Genomic DNA, 23279 nt, shown 5'->3' on the forward strand with positions numbered 1-23279 from the left:
ATCACAAGAAAGAAAACTGCAGACCAATAATTCTACCAATATAGACCAAAAAAATCATTCACAAAATTTTAGCTGATAGAATACAGCAATATATTTAAAAACTATATATCATAACTAAGTGTGGTTAATCCCAAAGATACAAGGTTAGTTCATATGTTCAAAACCAATCAGTGCAATCTTCTACATTAAATTAGGCTAGAGAAGAAAAAGCATATGACCAAATAAATTGATGTAGAAAAAGCATTTGACAAAATTTAACACACATTCAAAATAATTTTAATAAAAAGAACTCTATGTAAAAGCCAATGTGAAAAAGATGAAAAGACAAGCTACAGATTCGAAGAAAATATTTGCAATCCATGTATATAGAATTTACAGAGAATTAAATCAAATAGTAAAAAATCAAACAATCCCATTAGAAAATGGGCAAAAGACATGTGCAATCATTTCACTGAGGAAGAAACACAGATGCCAGATGAGCACATTGTTAGCCATTACTGAGTGCAAATTAAAAGCACAATGAGAATCACTACATACTTCTCAAAATAGCTAAAATAAAAAAAATTACAACAACAAATGCTGGTGAGGATGCAGAAAAGCTGAAATACTTGTACATTGTTGGAAGAGAATATAAAATGGTAGAGTCACATGAAAACACATTTTGACAGTTTCTTAAAAACATAACTAAGCATGCAACTACCAGTATTTCACTCTTGGGCATTAATCCCAGAGAAATAGAAAAAATTATTTTCACATAAAATCCTGTCTACGAGTGTTTGCAGCAACTTTATTTATAATAGCCCCCAACTGGAAACACACCAAATATCCTTTAACATGTCAATAGATAAATAAATTGTGGTACATCCATACTACGGATACCCCCAAGCAGTAAAAAATGAACTATTAATTCATCCAAAAATCTGTATTAATCTTCAGAGAATTATGCTGAGTGAAAAGGTCAGTTCCAAAAGGTTATATGCTGCATGTTTCTCTTTACATAACACTTTTGAAATGAAAATATTATCAAAATGCTGAACAGAATAATGGTTAAAGGGGGTTAAGTAAGAGATGGGGGAGTGGGAAGGAAGTGGGTGTGGCTATAAAAAGGCCACATGAGTGACATGATGGCAGAAATGCTCTGCACCTTCACTGTATCAATGCCAATATCCTGGCTGAGATGCACTGTAGTTTTGTAATGTGTTACAACCGTTAGAAACCAGATGAAGGTTACATGGGATTTCTCTGTATTATTACTGCAATTTCACAGGCCCATAGTCATCTCAAATAAAGGGTTTAATTTAAACATATGTGTGTGTGTGTGTGTGTGTGTGTGTGTGTATCATACCTGCGGTGCAGTGCAACTTATCACATCAGTGACAGACTAAGAAAGCCTCAGTCAAGCACAGGAACATAGGAAGACAAAGGGAAGCAGTAGAAGGAGCCTGAGAAAAATGAATAACCCCTAACTGCAGTAAGTCCTTAGGAGAGTCATGATAACAGCAATAGAGGCGGTGGGTTACATTGATACTGGAAAAAATGTGAGTTTCTTCCTACCTTTTGGACACCCAGAGGGTCCCAGAGGGACTCTAGAGTAGCATTGTCCATTCAAACTTTCTGCAAAAATGGATATATAATTTGAGCTGCCCTGTACTGCAGCCAAGGGCCACAAAGGGCTCAGAAGCGCTTCAAATGTAACTAATGTAACTGTGGTGCAGTGCAACTTCTATGTAACTGAGGAACTCAATTTAAAAACGTATTTAATTTAAATTGCCACAGAATGGCTAGTGGCCACTGTATTGAACAGTAGCACATTTTGGAAGGGAAAAAAAAAGCTTATATGAGAGCCTAGGTTCTGCTACTGGTAAAGTGCTTCAGAACTTGTGTAATTTGGGTGTCCTTGTATCATCTTGATTGTCCTCTTATGCTAATGAAGTCAGCAGCAAACAACTAAAAGTATAATCTCTTACATATGTAATAGGTGATGTATGATTATGGCCAAATGGGGTCAATCTGGAAGGTTGGTTATTAATATTAAGGGATAGGCATTCCAGAAAGTTAAAATAGCACTTTTCAGATTTAAACAAATTAATACGTATTAAAGAATTATATGGGCTTCCCTTGTGGCTCAACTGGTAAAGAATCCGCCTGCAATATGGGAGGCCTGGGTTCGATCCCTGGGTTGGGAAGATCCCCTGGAGAAGGGACCGGCTACCCACTCCAGTATTCTGGCCTGGAGAATGCCATGGACTGTATAGACCATGGGGTCGCAAAGAGTCGGACACAACTGAGCGATTTTCACTTTACTTAAAAGAATTATATGGCATCTAGTAAGAGTCGGACACAACTGAAGCGACTTAGCAGCAGAAGCAGCAATGTCTTTCCAAGATAATCTAATTACAAAATACAAATCGGTTGAAGAGAACGTATGAAGAGTGGATTTGTACTGTAGGCAATATATTGCTATGTTCCTAAGAAAGTTCTCCTAAGGGCTGCTTGCTCTTAGGAGCAAGAGCAAGACAGGAGAGGCAAGGAGAAGTTACCGGATGCCATTAAGTATTCAGTGAGGAGAGCCAGAATAGACTGGCAGCCACAAATATTGAAATTGCCCTCCACAAACTGGTGAAACAAAAATAGAACAATGTGGCCAAAGTGACTTCCAGACCACAATGCTGGGGCACTAAGAGAAAGCTGGTGAATTAAAATGTGGAAAAACTGGAAAGGAAACACCATGCTCACTTCCTAATATATTTTTCTGCCATCAAATGGTCGTACTTAAGCAGCGATAGTCCTCTCTAGCTCCTCTTGAACAACTGCTTGGCAGCAGGCTGCACCAGAATTAACTGGAGAACACTTTAAAATATAGATTCTAGGGCTTACTCCAAAAATTCTAAATCAGATTTTCCAGGGTAGAATCCAGGAATATGTTTTTGTTTTTTTAAAGTTCCCTAGTATATTCCAAAGTTTACTTAGGTTTGAGAGATACTGTTACAAATCATGGAAAAAAGTAAAAGAAAATCAGTAAGTACATCAACCTGGGAAATGATCCAAATTTGGGAGCTAGTTAAAACTACAAGAATGAAAACAAGACACAAGCAACTCTGGATAGATCTCCTCCACTGAGAGCAAGAATAGAGTATCTAGGACACGTGCAAAGACAAATATTTAATGCCATTACTTAATATACTTCAACACAGACAATGAGATACACACGTCTCTGTCCAATATGTTTAACCTATAGTCCTGGGTAAGGGTTAAAAAAATGTCTGTATTTGAAGTACACTAATCAGAAATATAGAACCCAAGTATAAACTAGTTAACCCCCTCCAAAATTAATCAGAAGCTCATACTCTCAAAGCAACTCCCACAAGTGTCATCTACATTTATCTCCTTTTAACACAGTTTTTTTTTTTAATTAGAATAATGGATATTAATATTAAGATGGCTTTATTGGTAGTGAAAGTTTTAGTCACTCAGTTTGTGTTTGACTCTTTGCCACCCCATGGACTATGGCCCACCAGGCTCCCCTGTCCATGGAATTCTCTAGGCTAGAATACTGGAGTGATAGCCATTCCCTTCTCCAGGGGATCTTCCTGACCCAGGGATTGAACCCAGGTATCCTGCATTGCAGGTAGATGCTTTATCATCTGAGCCAAAAATGAGTGGTGTTCAAAATTAGTCTCAAATGTAACACAGGCTCCTCTTCTCTCAAAGGGTATAATTAAGTGAGCCCAATATAGGTCCTGGGCTTCACAATCCTGGTTTGGCCAAGCAACTTTGTCATCTAACCAGAATAGCTGGAATATTGCTGCAGAAGTTTCTAATGAGCCTTTCATGGAAGGTGCTGTCAGAGTATTTAAAAAGACAAATAGTTTAGACTACATCAAGCTGACACACAGGTCATATAAGTATTTTGACATCTGTTTGCAAATAAACATTCTACATTTGATAAAATTTCATTTTATGAGAAATGAAATTCTCATTTCATTATATGCTTCCAAGGACTGAAGTCTATCAACATCTACAAAATATAACCTAGTAAAGGTGACCAATGACATCAATTCTCAGTCAGTTTGAAACTAAAGTCATTTTCTCCGGAAAGTTTAGCATGGCCTTTTTTTTATCAGTTACTCTTAATAAATGGGATTCCCAGGTGGTGCATTGGTAACCTGCCAATGAAGGAGACAGGTTCGATTCTTGGGTCAGGAAGATCCCCTGGAGGAGGAAACTGCAACCCACTCTAGCATTCTTGCCTGGGAAATCTCATGCACAGAGGAGCCTGGCGGGCTACAGTCCATGGGGTGGCAGAGTCAGATGTGACTGAGTAACCAAGCACACACACTCTTAATAAATAGAATGAAATTAACAACACCGTGGGCTTATTTCAACAAATGAAAGCTGCTAAATTTTGCTGAGCATTGAGCTTGTGGGTTTTTAAAACATGATACTCCCTTGAATAATTCTGTTTTCTTTTCAAAAGAAATCTGAATTAGAAAACCAACTAGCATGGAGCCCAACAGTAAAAATACAATGTTGCAGGTCACCTGTCAGGTGAATGGCATCTATCAGTATGAGAACTGATAAATGAAAGGCTTATTGTTCCAAGTAAGAAGAGAATGTTCTTAACAGCAGAAATCAAAAATTCCATACTTACTTCTATCTTCAGTGGTTGAAAGCACTCATTTCAAGTGTGTTGCAATAAGAAGTAATTTACTCAGTCCTATTTTTAAAAATCTTCTTCAAAATAATGTTATTTCTATACAAAAAATGTTTTCTTAGGTATATTATCAGAAAATTCCAATGTTCTAATCAGCAGTTGATCAAAACTCCATCATATACCAGTCCAGGAGTGACCACATAATTGCAAGCATTTGTTAGTGTAGAGCTGGACAGGACACACTTCTGTAGCTGTTGTGTCTGACTTCATGAGGAGTCTTGACTTCTTAGGGAGAGCTAATAGTGATTTAATGAGCTTTGTTACTGCAAATTCAGCATACTGCCAGGTATTACCAGTCATTCAGAGTATTAGCTGAATCAATGGATATTCTTGGAGATTTAATCATTTATTTGTTTGTTTTCCTTTGTTAAGTATCATTAAGAAAGAAAATTGTTGATCCTGTTATTGGAAAAAGAAAGTTTTACTTCTGTCTTCATTAACAATCAGTGAATGGAATAATTTCACAGACTTTGTGGACAAGTCTGCCCCTCTAAAAGGAGGAGGTTAATTTTGTTGATTTGGAATACTGTCTTATTCTAAAAAGTGTAGATTTACTAGAATTAATGGACAAATTCCAAGAAGGCAGGGTTAAGCGAGATTAAAAAAAAAAAAAAAAGGATCCTTGGGGCTGTCAGCATCTGCTTCTGCTATCGCGACTCTGATGCACTGAGAGAGACCAGGCCGAAGCCACTGGAGTGGGGCGGCAGCATCGCAAACCGCACAGCCTGCGGTTGCCTTTTCAAACCCGGAGCTGCCCTGTTTCCTGTCCGACGCCTCTGCTAAGCTTGTATTTCAGGATTTACAACTCTCCCTCTCCAGGCCGGCTCTACCTCGGCATTTTTTCCTTCCTATCAACAGGAGCTGTGCGCGCATTAACCCTTCGGCAGCCCTGATTTACACCCACCCCGGTGCCAGCTCACAGCCCGGGTCACTAGGGTCACAGACACCTCCTAATCTTGATTTTTTTTTTTTTTGAGCATTCGATGCGTATACAGTTGACCTGGAATTTTTTCAGGTGTCATCTCTATTATTATCCTCTCTATTATCTGTATTTTCTTTGAGTGAAAATCTTGATCGCAGTGGGTTTTATTTTATACCAGTCCCTCTCTGTTTTACTACAGCGCAAAACTGCTATTCCAAGTACACTGCTGTCCAAGAGTATCAGTAAATGTATCCAGTCTCATCTGACTGAAGTGCAAAGGAGAATGGAAGGGAGGCAGGCAGGGAGGGAAAGTGGAGGAAGTTCCAGCATATATCTGTTTTAAAACAAGTTCAAATTGTCATTACTGTCAAGTTTCTATAATCTCTCTGAACATGCTAAATGATTGCTTTTTTTTCCTTAAATTACTGGAATAAATACATGCACTAAATTTAAATTGGGATATATTTAAATCAATAACTATGTTAGTAATATTCAAAATCAGAGTGGCCTCTGATAATGAACAGTTAATTAAAAACTCAAGATTTGATTTCACAAGCTCTGCGAAAAAATATTTTACATATGTTTTAGGCTTTTCCTGATGTCAATAAAGAAGTAAAAAAAGAAATGCCTTTTGGTCTGTGGTTAGAATTTACACATCGTTCATGGGGCAGGTGTTCTTTCCTTAACTGACATTAAGTGCTGAATCACTAAACCCAACCCTTCTAACCTAGAGTAAAACGGAAAATCAGAACATTAATTTCATTATATAGATTAGTAAAAACCTTCCCCATTTCCTAGTAAATGATTTTTCATTAAAATAACAACAAAATTTTCAAATAATGTCCTTGCCATTTAAAAATATTATTTCATGTGAAAAATTTTGTTTCATTTAAGTAAATTTCATCTTATGGCTTTTGCTAAAATCTGCTTTAAAAACATATAATGGTTTCAAATATTTATTAGAAGCAGAACAAAGTAGATGCCCCAACTAAAGTGCAATTTTTAAAATTCAGACCTTAAATATTGCATCAAAGATAGACATTTCTAAAAATGATTTTTTAGAATTTTTAACACCTTACTTGAAATTACCTTATCTCCCATTCTCAGTGCTTACTCTCCAGTTATTTAGCAGGGCCTAAAAAAATTTGCTGGTATCATAGTATACAAAAGTATAAACTACTACACATAAGGCCAAAGCTTTTTCATTTTCTTTAGAAAATGTTTTTCAATGTTAAATAATTGATGAATAATTTGTATTTATTCAAAGGAATTTGGTAATTAATAACCTTAAACAAAACTTCCATTTCACAGTATTTGAAAACCTAGAAGCCAATAAGAAACACAATTTTTACTTAATTTATTGCTTAGTCACTTCTTTATACTTATAAAATGAAGGAAGCATATGAATAATCTCTATATGAGTATATGTGAAAACTTATGCTAGCTTTCCATTTTTTCATCTTTATATTGCAGAGTCAAGCTTGGCATTTAACAAATAAGTTGAATTTTTAAAGTATGAATATTCTACAGTAGATGTGAACAGTGTGTACCATTGTATAAAAATGTCCACATTTTGGGACATTTCCACTGAAGTTAAATACAAAAATCTTCCTGACAGTTATTTTCCTCTATAGCTTTTGATATTACTCCTACCTGAGTTTCTTTTGCTTATTTTTAATGTTACTATTTTAGGACTTTTTCCTAAAATAAGTTCTGCTTGAGCTAAGTTTTAGGGAAAAAATGTGTTCCATTCAAGTACAAACACAAAAATGCCACACACTTTAAAAATTCTTTTATATTTTCAAATATTTTGATTTTGTTTTTTTAAATGTAATGTTTAATTACACTAAAAGGGTAATTCATTGATCTGTAGTGTATGACCTAGAACCAACCTAAGAGTTAAAATATACAGTAGCTGAAGTGTTAAAGAGTTAGATAAAATACAATTCCAAGGTTTTTATAGGAAAACATTTAACATCATTTCAAATAATATTGTGCTTTAATGAGTGTAAATTTTGTAAATTACCAAATCAACATTTTTCAAATAAAATTGAATGCTCAGGTTTGCCAAATTCTATTTGATAGTCATTTAAGTGTCCAACTATATGACACTGACACAAACAGAGCAAATTTATAGTTGTCTAATTAATCATATTATCAATTTCAAATATTGGAATATAATAAGTTTTACATGAGTTGTAAAGTTTAGATATTGAAAGTGTTCAACTTTCACCGTCTGCGAACTTAGGTCTTCCTGAATCAAGAGCAGTTTTAAACCTGTGAATATGTTGTAAATATTTAGAAAATTCTTCTTTAGAAATGTAATGTTCATCTTTAATACATTATTATGAATATAAGCTCATGTAGAGAAATACTGGTGCTCTGTTTTCATTTAACTGAAATTATTTTTTCAATATGTGACAGGACATATTTCATTAGCCTTTACACAATTTTATTTCTCTTGAGTCTGTATAAACCAATATCAATATTGTGAACTCATATTAAAAAGTGAAAAAAAAGTTTTCTTTTGCCCTAATATTTAAAACTTATGAAATACAAATAAACACAAGTTGAATACAATGCTATAATTTTCAAATTTTCCCTGGTTTTACTACCATATCCCTAGCTGATTAAATTAAACCTTAAAAAAGTTAAAGTCAATTAGCCATAAAAGAATTATGTTGGCATTAAAATAGGCACATTTTTTTGCTATATGAACTCATACATGTGTCAAATTAATGAAAGTCATGTTCATATAGTTCATAATTCACTGTGTATCATTATTCAATACATTTAACCAGTTCAAGTTAATTTTTATCATACTTATTAAATTGAAATTGTAATCGGTAGTAGAATGTGCATGCTTGTGCATACTCAATCACTTCAGTCATGTCTGTCTCTTTGTGATCCCATGAACAGTAGCCCACTAGGCTCCTCTGACCATGGGATTATCCAGGCAAGAATACTGGAATGAGATGCCCTGGCCTCTTGAAGGGTATCTTTCCAGCCCAGGGATTGTACCCACATCTCTTGTCTCCCCCACTGATAGGCAGGTTCTTTACCACTGAGCCACCGAAGAAGCCCTAAAAGACAAAACAAACGTGTATCTAATCCAAGCTATTTCTTGTGTTTGTTTGTAACCCAATTGTATAGTCAAACAGTAAATAGTTATAAAATTTCTAAAAATGTTGATGATTTTATAAAAACAGGATTCACTACAGAATATCATAAATTCTTCAGGTAGGTAGAGCAAGAATAAACTTCACAAGTTTTATTTCTGGGGCAAATAGGCAAATAGGTGACTTGAAAATGGAAATAATAATAATAATTTCAGCAGATAACACCAAGGATTAAATGTACTTATAAATATAAAATATTTAATAAGATTGAATATATATGCATACATGTACTAAATTTGTGTATAGATGAGAATAAAGTATTATTTAATCATATGTATTGTATTAGATATATTCACATATATTTATGTATACACATACATATGCAAAATATATTTATGCACTCATTACATATGCTTACACACCCAAATCTATATACAAAGATACCCATCCCATAATAATCCTTCAGTATATAGAGCTATCATGGTCAATAATCTATCATAAACTATGTGCTGATAGCAAATGTTATCTCTGACACTTTCATTCTAATGCTTTATGTTCATTTATTTTGATTGACCAACCAGCCCACTTTCTCCTATTTCTCCTTCAACAGAGACTTTTTTCCCTTTATTCTTTGTTAGCTTGACCAGCTCTTCCTCTATCCATACTTTCCACGTTGCTCTTTGCGATCCATGTATTTCTGACCTGATGCATGCACTACAAGGCAATCCTGAAATAACAAGGCTTCTTTCACCCACTTACAATTCTGACCTATTAAATCTTGTAAGCCTACTACTCTTTTTACTTCAGACATGCATTTTTGGTGGGCTAACGTTCATCTGCATCTGAATGTCCTACAGGAGCTCTTGCTCATTGGAATGTAACTGAATCATGCCTCCATCTCCAAAACAACTGCTGCTCTTGTGGCAAGTCTTTCAAGAAATATTTTTATCACCAACCATGTTTCCTTAGTTCAGAAACCTCTGATCTGTCATCAACACCACCCTCTTGCTCACAGCTCATAAACTGTGAAGTTCAGAATGTTCGACCCAAAAAGACCACAGATCCTGTCTTTTCTATTTGTAGCTGCTATTAGCTCCTTGCTGTTTGTCTCATATTCATGTAGTAAACCTCTACTGGAATACATGTCTAATCTACTCATCTGAGGGGTTTTTTGCCTTAAAATCTCAGAAATTCTTTAGCTTTTTCTACAATTTTCAAATTTATAATCAACATGATTTACTTTTATAATCAGATATAAAAATAATATCCTTTTACAAGTTACTATTGACTATAGCATAAATTCAATATCCTTATTATAGCTCAGAAGAAACTTAAAATATGACCACAAATAACCTGATCATCTATTATTCTCTGAGCTGTTCTTGGATCATATTTTGAATTTTCAAACTTGTATAATGATCTAAAGATTTTTTTCTCATTCTGAAATTTTCTTATTTGCTCATTTTCTATATAGGCTGCAGAAAAGTATCATCACCTCTTGGTAAGCTTTTTGGGTGGTAAATTCTTAGTGTTCTCAAAACAGTTTATTAAAATACATTTCACAATATAGCACATGTATTGATTTTTTTTAAATCCATCTTCTTTTACTGCCTAAAGGGTCCTTGAGGACAAGAATCATACTCTTCATTTTATAGAAGGAAGGATAGAGAGAAGAAATGCAGGGAGGCAGATACAATTTAAGGACTAATTTCCATAATTTTAACATATTTTGGCAGGAAAAAGAAATATATTTAATATATTCAAAACACAATATTTAAAAATCTTACCTCCTCTAAATCTTACTTTCCCCAAGAGGGAAAACATTTTCATGGTATTTAAAAATTGCTATAAAAAACACTTTTGAACATTATATTTATGGGCTTATTTAAGCAAAACTATGCTCTCACTTCTGCAAATGTATGTGTTCTTTCATCAATATTCATTTTGGTAAACAGAAGAAATGGCTAATAGAATCTATATTCAAAGTGATGAGAGGAGTCCTTGCATTGTTTTAGTTGCTTTTGCTAATTTAGATCGGTACCTCCACGTTCCCAATTCTAAAAGTAAAACTCTTATAATATTCAAAAGGACTGCATATGGTTCTGCACTATTTCCCCTCTGATATCATTTCTGTTCACTCCTCCTCCTTCTAGCCTTAGTGGTTTCTCACTTTTTCTGAAGTACACCAGCACACTCTCACCATAATACTTCACTAAAGATATTCTCGCAACTTGGAAAGCCATTCACCAGATATTTGTTAGGTTAACTCCTTCACCTCTCTCAGCCTGAGAGAGCTTGTTGTACCTGAGTCATCTCCAGCATGTTTCATAACTGTGTAGAGAGTTGATTAATTCTTAAGTTACTTGGAATTAAGGCTTTAGAAAATTCTAGCTAGGACAAATGGATCTTAGAACTAGAGATAAGAGGTAAAACTTGTGTATAAAAAAATAAAACTGTGCAGTAATGGGTTAACTATTACTTAGGGTGCTCAAACCCTGCACTTATCAAAGAAAGGACTACCCCTTAACTGGCTCTGGAGAGAAAACATCTGAGCCCTCGGAATATCCTGTCAGATAAGTGTTTTTGTGTATCTGGGATCTTGGGCCACACCAGATAGTTTATGCTAACAATGTGATTTATGGTGAATGCCCTTTGTGGTTCATTTGGGGTCCTGGGCCACACAGCACCACTTGAGGGTCTGGAGACCCAGTAGTTGAAGTCAGTCACACAAATCATGCTTCATGCTTGTGTAACTGCTCCAATAAAAACCTTGGATACAAAGGCACAGATGAGCTCCCCTAACTGGAAATAATTTGTCCTTATTGTGACACATCATTGCTAGGAGCATTAAACATTATCCACATATCTTCACTGAGAGAGGATAACTGGCAATTTGTTTTCTCATAGACCCTGCTGTATATATGCCTTTTTCTTTACTGGCTTTAGTTTTTCTTTGTTCTCTGTGGTAAACCGTAACAGTTTAACAGCTTCTCTGAGTTCTGTATTTCTAGAAAATCAGCAAGACCAGGAGTGATCTGGTGGACCCCCAAGGCAAAATAGGGGGAAATTTTTGTAACTTTGGGTTAGGTTACATGATAAAAAAACGTATGACACATCTTGACTATATAAATTTAAAATCTTTTTGTTTCAAAAGATAATATTATGGAAATGAAGACAAGCCATAGAACAGAAGAAAATATTTTCAATTATATATCTGAAAATATTTGCAAATCAAATATCCAAAATACAGAGATAAGTCTTACAGCTCAATAACAAGAGGACAAAGGCCAAAAAAATTGAAGAGATGCTATTTCAAAAAAAGGCAAATAAATTGCTACTAAGTACAGGCAAAAATGCTCAACATCACTTGTCATTAAGGAAATGAAATTAAAATTACAGTGAGATACCATTGATTATACAACAAAAGATACACAGGTTTTAGCAAGGATTTGTAGAAACTGGAATCCAAATTTATTGTAAATGAGAAATTAAAATGGTACATTATTCATATTATCTCCAAAAGGGAGATAATACAAATGGCCTTTGGTGTTGAATAAACAAAATGTGGTATATCCATATACAAAAAACTATTTAGCAACAAAAAACACACCAGAATAGTAATATATGCTACAACATAGATGAACCTTGAAAACATTAAGCTAAGTAAAATGTTAGTTTCAAAACAAGACATACTGTATGATTTATTTTATATGAAATGTATAGGAAAGGCAAATTTATAGACAGAAGGGAGAGCAGTGGTTGCCTGGGGCTGGAAATGTAAGCAATAATGATTGGCGAATAGCTCAAGGGACTGCTTTGGGGTGATGGAAATGGTCTAATATTGGTGGTGGTTGCACAACTCTATAAATTTACTAAAAATCATTGAATTGTATAGCTATAAGGGATGAAATTTATGGTTTAAAAAATTAATACCTCATTTAAACTGTAAGAAAAATCTAATGGGAAAAGATACAAAAATAAACAATAAATAATAACCTACATGATATCTAAGAAAAAGATAGTGTTTTGATTCCAAAACAATGAGGAATTTAATAGTGAGTATAGGATATATAGGGAAGAGGGAACAAAAATTTTGCCTTAATAAATAGGGTGGTCAGATAAGCCTCACAAGTTGACATCTGGTTGAAGGGCTTGCTGACTCAAGGAAAAAGTGGGAGCAAAGTTTTAAGGCAGGAGCATATCCTCAAGTTTGAGGAACAGTGAGGAGGTCAATGGGGTTAGAAGGAAAAGATCTGTAAACAATAAAGTCAGAGCAATACTAAGAGTAAAGAGAGAAAATTAAAGGCCTATTACCCATTGGAAGGTCCTTATTTTGAGAAAAACTGGGAGAGCCATTGGAGGTTTTTTAACAGAGAAGCAGCACAATCTGACATACCACTTATAAGCATGACTCTGGATGCTATGAGAATAGACTTCAAGAGTGAAAGAGAAGTAGGGAGACCAATTAGGTGGCTATTTTGATAATCTTTGCAATATGTTATGATGATTTGAAACCACCAAGGGGGTAGATGGAGGTCACAGTGAGTGGTGATATTCTGGATAAAGCATGGGGGAGAAATTGGTGTAAATTTTTTTCCTTTTAAAAGTTAATTAATACTTTTATAAAAATTAGAAGTTAATGCATCAAAATGTTAATCATATTTCTTTATATTTGATTAAATTATTGAATATTTATGCTTCTACATTTTCCAGTTTTCTAGCCATGTGCACATATTATTTCTATAGAGAAAAATCATTTTTCAACATCCAGTTAATTAAGCAAAATTGTAATAGAAACAAACTTTGTTTTTGCCAAAATTTTAAGTCAACATCAAACTGGTTACATATATGAAGTAATCAGTGATAAATGGTAATATTAGCAATATGCAGAATAGTCAAGCAACAAATATTTCCTGAATACGAATGGTGAACTCACTTTTCCATAAATATGTGGTAACATTATTATCAAATAACTTTCCTGGGATTGTATGACTCTCTCCAGAGTTTGTCTAATATCTAGGTTTTTTTTTAGTTGGTAATAAATGCAGTTCTAGCTATAATGAATATAACTTGTATCGGTAAGGAAAGTATTATGTTGAAATAGGGCTTCCCAGGTGGCTCAGTGGTAAAGAATCCATCTGCCAATTCAGGAGTCACCGGAAATGTGGGTTTGATACCTGAGTAAGGAAGATTCGCTGGAGGAGGAAATGGCAAACCGCTCCAGTATTTTTGCAAAGAAAATCCCATGGACAGAAGAGATTGGTGGGCTACAGTCCGTAGAGTCACAAAGAGTTGGACATGAATGAGCACGCATGTGCGTGCGCATGCACGTGAGCGCGCACGCACACACACACACACACACACACACACACACACACGCTGAGATAACAACTTCAAATTCTCAGAGATTTAAATAGTAAAGGTATACTTCTCATTTCACTATGTGTCCAGTTCAAATGAGTGAGGGCAGAGTCTCTAATAATTATAGTTACTTAGAGATCCAGACTTGAAGGCTTCATTTTGACATGATCTACCAGGACAAAATATGTTAAATTATGAACTGGTTCTTGAAGCATCTGTTCAAAATGATACATCTTACTTCTGCTGTCATTACATTGGCTAATGCAAGCCCCATGTCCTATGGTCACAAAAGAGTCAGGAAGTCCAATTCTATGATGTACTCAAAATGTAAAGAGAAAAATCTATGATAATTATTATTATGAGAAGGCAGATAAAAGAATAAAATATTAGAGCTTCAATTTGTATTAATGTTTATATAAAAAATAAAGTTAAAACTATACTAATATTTAAAGATTTTCTAAAATTTAATTTTAAACTCTATTAGTATTTAATTATAAAAAATTTATTCCTATACCAGATGGTCACATGACATGTATAGTTCACAATATATTGAGACAGTTTCAGAATTCCAAAAATGTGAATTAAAACAATTGTCTTCATTCATTCATTTCCTTGCAATACTTCCATATAATGGATTTTATACAGATCAAGTTAAGAATTATTATAATCCATTTTCCACTCTCCACAAAATAGACAATAACTTTGTAAGATGCCTACAAAGACATTTCAGAACTGAAAATTGTAGAACCTATCAAGAAGAAAATGACAGAGTGACACTTCTATTCCTAGTATGAACTTGTCATCAGCTACATACAATTGTTGTCTAAAGAAACTGCCAAAATCAGATTTATGAAGAAAATTATTTCACATATGGATTGATGGCCGCCAACATTAATGATAAATCTTCCTTAAATGTATATTTTATATGGCGTGTACATGCTGTATACCGGACCTTTACAAGGTATCTTTAAGGGCTATTATTTAAAACAAGCACTGAAATAAATACATTACAGCTATGTCTTTGAATCACCCTATCACATGGTATTAAATCAACATTTTTCCGAACACTGAAGTATTCAATAATGGAAATATTTAGTACTTTCAATAATGTTCAATAATAGTTAATATAACAATGTTTATTATTAATAAAATATTTAAATTGTTTAAAACATTATTAATTTCATCTTTATCCTCTTACAATTTTTATTACTATGTATGCTTTAGAATTACCATAAATAACAATAAAGAAATTGATATTTTAAGGTATGTGCTCATTTTTTGTTTGTTTTTAGCCAACAAGGTTTGTGTTTGAATAAAGCCCTGATCAATTAGCTCATGGATGGAGCATTCCAGTCATTATTTCATTCTGTGGTCAAAATTTATTTTTTTCAATTGTCTACTTGAAATTTCCATTTGAGTGAATAACAGATTTAACATGTCCAAAACAGAGCTTTTGCTTTCTCCATCAAACCTCTACCCTGCCAAGGTCTTCACAACTCTGTCAAAGGTACAAACATCTATCTAATGGTTTAGGTCAAAGTCCTCCCATGCATCATTCAGTCTTCTCCTACCTCACACCCATATCAAATCTATTAGCAAGTCCTGACATTTCTACTTCCAAAGTATGCACTAAATTGGTCATTTCTCATCCAACTGAATCAAGGTAACATGAACTCTCTTCTGCAGTCCTAAAGTGTCTCAACCCAGTTTTGCCCCACAAAAGCCTGTGCAGTTCCACCTAAAATGGTGAGCAAGTCCTGTCAATCTCCTGCTGCGAACTGGTCATTACCAGTTATAAAATCTGAACTCCTTGAAATGCTCCTGCCCATTCCTTGAATCTCTTTCTCATATGACTTTCCTCTCTGTTCTGTCTTATATGTTTGAGGTACAAGGATATTTTTCTCTCCTTCAAACAGGCTAAGCCCCTTTTGGTCTAGCCATTCACTCTGTTTGGAACCCTCACCTCCAGGATATTTTCTTGTCTGATTCCTTCTCAGCATTCAGGTCTCTGCTACTAAATCAGCTCTTTAGAGAAAACTTCACTGATCATTTTATCTTACTGGTCCCCACTCACTTCCCCAGCCCCACTCTGTAGCAAATTATGTATTACATGGCTTTTAAGGCCTACAAAATTTGTGCATCCCCATGTCCTCAGCCTCATTTCCACTATTTCCCCTCAATTGCCCTGCTTTATCCTCACTTGTCTCCTTTTTGCTTCTTAATTAGATGAAGAGATCTGTTATATGGTTTGCACTTGCTCTGTCCTCAGCAGAAGTGTTCTTCCAGAAATATGCAAGACTCATTTCCTCAGTTTATTCTGGCCTCTGCTCAAATATAATCTCCGCAAAGCTATCTGCCCTGATTGCCCTAGCAAAAGATCATCTCCTTCCCCTCTTGTTCTGCTCTCTACTTATTTAGTTCTTCATGGTACTTGTGTATATATCAAATCTGTCAGTTGTTTGTCATTTGTTGCAGCCACTGGAATATAAGAGAGCGGCTTCCCCACTCTCTTCCATGATTCTAGCCTTTTGAACAATGCCTGATAATGTGTTATTGTATTTTATATAAGCTAGTCCATGCTGAGACTCACTTGATGTTTCACGTTTCATGTCATAAAGGAAGCCTGAATCAATTTCAAAGAAACAGTAATATAATACAATATAGACTACTGTTCTCTAACAACATACAATAAAACCAGTAATTAAAAGCAAAGAACAGCTAAAGACAATTTTATGTTATCAGAAAATAAATAGCCATTTGATTTAAAAGGAAAAACATGTACTCAGAACTGAGTAAAAGTGAAAATATTACAAGGCAAAATGTATGGGAAAGAAAGAAGTATCTAGAGAAAAATATAGGTTTAAGCATACATACCAAGAAGCAAGAAATGTTTTTTAAATGACTGTGATTTATACCAGGAAGCCAGAAAAGGAGCAAGAGAGCAAAGGACATGAGAAAATAATAGAGTCAGAAATCAAGGAGAGAAGCAAAACAACAGAGGATTTTACCAAACCAAATTCTGAATTCCCACCGCAAATTTTCACATCCAGTTATTCTTATAAGAGAATTCTACCAAATTAAAGAGTTTAAGGCACATTTCTCTCTTTTCAAATACCTCAAGAAAAAGTTAACAACAAAATCTATGTAGTTAATTTTAGAAAGCTAGTGTTACCTTGAATCTAAAATTATAAATGAGTCTATTAGCTCATATCAGTTGTGATCAAATGCAAAAATCTTTAAATATATCAAACTCCTATTTTGTATTTCAAATGTTAGTACATATTATTATAAATACTATATAAAAAGATTCTTCAATTTGAAAAATCTTTTAAAGGTAATTTCATTAGCAGACTAAAGAAACCAAACCACCTAGAAATCAAGAAATAGATAGGAACTTCCTTAATTTAGTGATGACTAAACACCAGTTCTAGAATATTGTATTTAATGAAGGAATTTTAACCACATTTTCTTTATAATTCAGAATTCTCATTTTTTAACACAGTACTGGAGGCTCTGGACTACACTGTCAAGATAAGGAAAAATGAACAGTTGCAAAACATATTAGGGAAGAGACACAGCTCGATGTTTTCTAATGATATCAATATTTAGGAAAGTCAGAGAAATAAAAAATAAATTGTTAGAATTAATAAGTTCATCAGTATCGTAGTAATATGTATTTATATTTCCACTTTAGTAGTAACCAGGGAGAACAGAGGAAGTATGGTATCAGTCAATATAGCAATATAACGTGTGCATGGGTCTGCATTCTAGGAACTAGCTTTAGAATACACAGGATCTCTACGGAGACATTTTTTTTTTTAATTCTGATACATGATCAGAAAGATGAATTTTTGGTTTGTTTGTTTTTTAATGAGAGATAAACTATGTTAATGAATGTAAAGACCTTACTATTTAAAAAACTGGTCATAATCAAAAAACATATCTACATTAGAAATCCCAGCTCAGAATGGCTTTATTTGTAATTTTACTAAATATTTAAATAAGAAATTACATCTAATTTATATAATGTCTTTAGAAGAAGAAAAAAAGACTCTACCCAAGAAATTCTATAAGCTCAACATATCTCAATACAAAAACCTGGGTAGGATGTCATACAAGATTAAAATTATAAGCCAATTTCATACCCTAAAAAAATACAAAAGTTCTTTAAAACTAATAAACTGAATTCAGTGCTGTATAACCAAACTGATCTTATTCCACAAATAAATGACTTAAGATTTTTTTAAATCAATGTAAAAAAATCATATTATCATCACAAAAGTTATTTAACAGTTTGATAAATAAACATACCTTTATGACTTAAAAAACTGGTAGAAAACTAGAAACTTGTTTAAATTAAAGCAAACATTATATTTAATGATAAATTATTAAAAGTTTCTCTCTATGGTTGTGAGGTGAGTGAAATGAGGGCCTTCATCATTACTCTTATTTGATATTATACTATTGATAGAAAAACACTAGCTAATACTTAACTGAAGGAAAATAAAGTACAATCATTGGAAAGAATAAAAACCTATAAACATTTATAGAAAACATAAATATGTATACAACAAATCTAAAATAATCTAAAGATATATTCTTAGAATTCAAACACACAAAGAAAAAATGAAAACTTCAAAAGACACCACTTATAATGGAATTTTAAAAATCAATCAGATAACTAAGAATAAATCTGGAATAGAAGTGTAAGAACTTCACAAATAAAAATTATTAAATGTTATTGACAATGGTAAAAAGATATCTATAGATATAACTAGACAGATAAACTAAGTTCATGGTTCAGAAGAGGACTTCATTTAAAAATCATGACAATTCTCTATAAACCAATGAACTGCTAATAAAAAAAATTGGGACAACTAGTTTCACAATACTAGTTCTCAAATTTGGCTTCATTTTTAATCATCAGGGAGATTTTTTTTAAAATGCCTTATCACTTACAAATTAAATCCTAGTCTTGTCAGGAGAGAACCAGACTCTGAAAGTTGCTAAGAAAGTAAATTTTAAAAGTTCCCATCACAAGAAAAAGAAAAACTGTAATTATGTGTGGTAATAAATGTTAACTAGATTTATAGTGGTGATCATTTTGCTATATGTACAAATAATGAATTATTTTGTACACTTGAAAATATATGATATTATATCTAAATCTCAATTATCTTAAAAAGACTGATATCAAGTGTTATCAAGAATATGGATTAATTAGAAATCTCATGTTCTTCTGGTAGAAGGTAAAGTAGTATAACCACTTAAGAAACTTGTTGTCCATTACCTACCCAAAATAAACATATGCATCCTGTGAGATGTGGCAATTCCATTCATTTATATACACAATTGAATATTATACACATGTAAACACACATAAATAAGAATGTTCGTGACAACGTTAACAGACATCTTCAAACTGGAAATAATTCAAATGCCTATTAGTAGTGGAATGGATAAATAAACTGCAATATGTTCATCTACTGGAATATTACACACACTGGAATGAATAGCCTATATAGAACAGCATGGATTAATTTTACAAAGATAATGTTGAACATATATGCCAAACATAAAAGGATACTATTATAATGTTTCATTAATATAAAGTTCATAAATGAGCAAAAGTCTGATAAGGGTTACTTCTTGGGAAGATGGTAGATAATGATTGAGAAAGAGCACAAGATGTAACTTTCAAAATACTTGTAATTTTCTATTTCTTGACCATGATGGTGGTTACACGTATATATTTAATTTGTGAAAATTCATCAAGATGTATGCTTTTTTCTCTTAAGTGAAGTATAACATAATAGTAAAGTATTAAAAGATGAAGATAGTCTGAACACATGGAGAGAGTATGTTCTTTTGCAAGATTTAAAGCAAAAATTTCAATTCTTCCCAAGTTAATCTATAAAATCAACATACTCTAATACAAATTCCAGTTGAATTTTTAAAGTAATCAATTGATTTATTTAAAGACATGTTTGAAAGGTCTGTGAATAGCTACAAAAGGAGCAAAAAGATTGGTTTATATGTGAACTATGTTTATGCCAAAGCCATAGTTACAAAAACAATGCTTGAACACAATTGAGAAAACACAGACTAATGAACAGAAGGGATATTTAAGAGACAAACCAATCCAGTTATGAGCATATAACTTAAAGACAGCAACACATATCAGAGGGAAAAGGATAGCTAGCTTATAAATGATGCTGGAAAATTGTGGTTACTATATGGAAAAAAAACTAAAATTGGATTCCTCTGCACTTCATGGCATAGCTTAAAATTTAAATATGAAATATAAAGCTGTAAAGTTGATTTAAAATAACATAGGAAAATATCTTTGTAAATGAAACATGAAGAAGAACTTCCTAATGTGAAATCTTAAAAGCACAAACCATGACACCAAAAAAATGACTTGGGGACAGCTTAGGAACAAAGATACATTCCACAACATTATATATATGGAAAAATAGGGTCTGCTTCAAAATAACCAATTTACAAAAGAAATAAACAAAATGGTCTATACTAAAGCTGACGGCTGCCTACACCGATTCATTGCCTGTGCATGCGTGCTCAGTTGCTCAGTCACATCTGACTCTTTGTGACCCCATGGACTGTAGTCCACCAGGTTTCTCTGTTCATGGGTAAGCATACTGGAGGGGGCTGCCACTTCCTATTCCAGGGGATCTTCCTGACTCAGGCATCAAACCCGTGTCTGCCGCATCTCCTACACTGCAGGTGGATTCTTTACCACTGTGCCACCTGGGAAGCCCACGTTCACTCATCCTATTCTATTATAAATCATACAGTCTTAGTAAAAGTCACTCTGTACTACTTCAAGAGGTTAACTTAATCTCTCCTATAAAGTGATTTTGGTTTATTTATTTATTTTTGGCTGTGCTGGGTCTTCATTGCTGCCTGCGGGCTTTCTCTAGTTACGATGAGTGGCTGCTACTCTCTAGAAGCAGAGCAAGAGCTTCTCACTGTGGTGGCTTCTCTTGTTGTGGAGCACGGAGAGCACTCTGGTGTCAGTAGCTGCAGCTCCCAGACTCTAGAGCACAGACTCACAGGTGTGCATGTGTGTGTTTGTGTGTGTGTGAACTGGGTCTGACATTCATCAATCTTTTTTATTTCAAAATATAATATCTAAAAAATCATTTTGTCTATAAATGGGAAAGATTTGCCTACCAACAGTTTTTTTATCTTCCTAGTGCTTTTTCTGGACCTACTTGTACTACTGGCTCAATTCTACCACCCTTGGAACCAGAAATGTATATTTCCCCAGAAAATGAGTCTGTCTTACATATATTCAAACCACTGCTTAAAAAAATTGAGGGTATGTATTATACATGTTGTAAGTTCTTGATGCTTTTTCTGAAGTAATACATACAGTAAGTCACACCAAAGCACACTAACTTACTCAACAGCCTTAGTTGAACTCTGACTTTAGAACTCTGACATAGATTCTATAAAAATTATCTTGTATTTAGTAGATGTTAACTTCTATACCTTTAAATATGAATGCCATTATTAAAGAAATTAGAAGTTAGACCACTAGAGAAAGAGGGAGAGAAGCATTGACATAGGCAGTCCATTCTGAAGGAGATCAGCCCTGGGATTTCTTTGGAGGGAATGATGCTAAAGCTGAAACTCCAGTACTTTGGCCACCTCATGCAAAGAGTTGAGTTATTGGAAAAGACTCTGACGCTGGGAGGGATTGGTGGCAGGAGGAGAAGGGGACGACAGAGGATGAGATGGCTGGATGGCATCACGGACTCGATGGACGTGAGTCTGAGTGAACTCCGGGAGTTGGTGATGGACAGGGAGGCCTGGCGTGCTACGATTCATGGGGTTGCAAAGAGTCGGAGACGACTGAGCGACTGAACTGAACTGAACTAAAGATTTTGGTGAAATTTTCTTCCTAAATGCTGTGCTTTTAATAGCTTTTTTTAAAAAAAAAAACAAAAACAAAAACAAAAAAACTGTATTTTATGTTCTAGAAACATAGACACAGATAACTTTTCACTTGGATTACAGCCGATTTCAAAGGAAAGGCAGGAATAATTTATGTTGAACTATTTAAAGCCCTACAAAAAGTTCAAGAATCTTCACTCGATTCCTAGCCCCTATCTACACCAGAGTCTTATCCAGTTTCTCCCTTCTTCTACACTATTAAGTCTCGACAATTTCTCAATTACTTTCTCTGATAATGACCTTTCCTTTAACACAACTCATATATTCTTTGTTTAAAAAAAATTGCACTAAAATTCCTAACAGTATATTCTTTATGAGCATATTCTAGCCAATCAAGAGATAGGAAGGTGCTTACCTTCAAAATAGAAGCCTGACTGGATTTCTAGGACCCTGGGGAGGGTCCTGAGGTCAAGGGAGTGGATGAATTCTTCCAGGGACAATGCCATTGCTTTGGCTTGGATCTTGTGCTGACCTGGTACTTACAGAAGCTTTTGGCTTCTGAGCGTCACTTGTCTGCAGCTACAGTCCCAGCTCATCATTCCTTTATCAGGGATGTCACGCCGGAGCCTGTGGGGTGGAGTAACTCTATGTGGGGAGGGGAGTGAGAAGGGAGGAAAGAGGCAGGCAGGGGATAAAAGGTGTTACAGCTCTTTTTAGTTCTCATTGTGGCTTCATTTCCTTCTAACATTGAAGTAGAACAGGATGGGGGTGTGGTGAGCATGTCTGAACAGACATTGCCAAAAAAATGAGAATTGGCAAGTAGCTGTGTTCATCTGCTGCTGGTCCAGGTGTGCATCTTCAGCAGGGGCCAGGCTGTTTGAGGTCAGAGTTGTTTGTGGCTTGTCAATCAGGAAAGAACAGGAATTCAGGACTATAGTATAATCTTAAAAAGGGCACTGTATCAATTCTTTATCTCTTCACTTCACTTCTAAAGTTTGGCTCTGTGCCTTATTTGCATACTCTCAGGGCTTTTATACAAAATTAGGTTACAAAAGTGCTTTGTGTCAGCTCTTTTCAGAAATCTGATACTCTGGAGGGGGAGGATCAGAAACCCCTTTTTATTTTGCCACATTAAAAATTTTGCTGAATATTAAAGAAGAGTGGGGGAGGGGTACACTATGCAAAGTGATACATTTAATCAATATGAATTTTCTAATCACCACACTATAGTGAAAGTATCTAA

General features: G+C 34.3%; 1 protein-coding gene across 1 annotated transcript in view; it reads right to left on the reverse strand.

Moving 5' to 3' along the window:
- Positions 1–22542, reverse strand: part of THEMIS (thymocyte selection associated) — a 341081-nt gene extending 318539 nt beyond the window's left edge. Inside the window, exon 1 of the mRNA XM_068984949.1 lies at positions 22452–22542. Within this exon, the coding sequence (XP_068841050.1) occupies positions 22452–22542 (91 nt within the window). The remainder of the gene's footprint in view (positions 1–22451) is intronic.
- Between the last annotated feature and the right edge of the window lie 737 nt (positions 22543–23279).

This window comes from Capricornis sumatraensis, chromosome 13, assembly GCF_032405125.1.
Source record: "Capricornis sumatraensis isolate serow.1 chromosome 13, serow.2, whole genome shotgun sequence".
In the NCBI taxonomy this organism is placed as follows: Eukaryota; Metazoa; Chordata; class Mammalia; order Artiodactyla; family Bovidae; genus Capricornis; species Capricornis sumatraensis.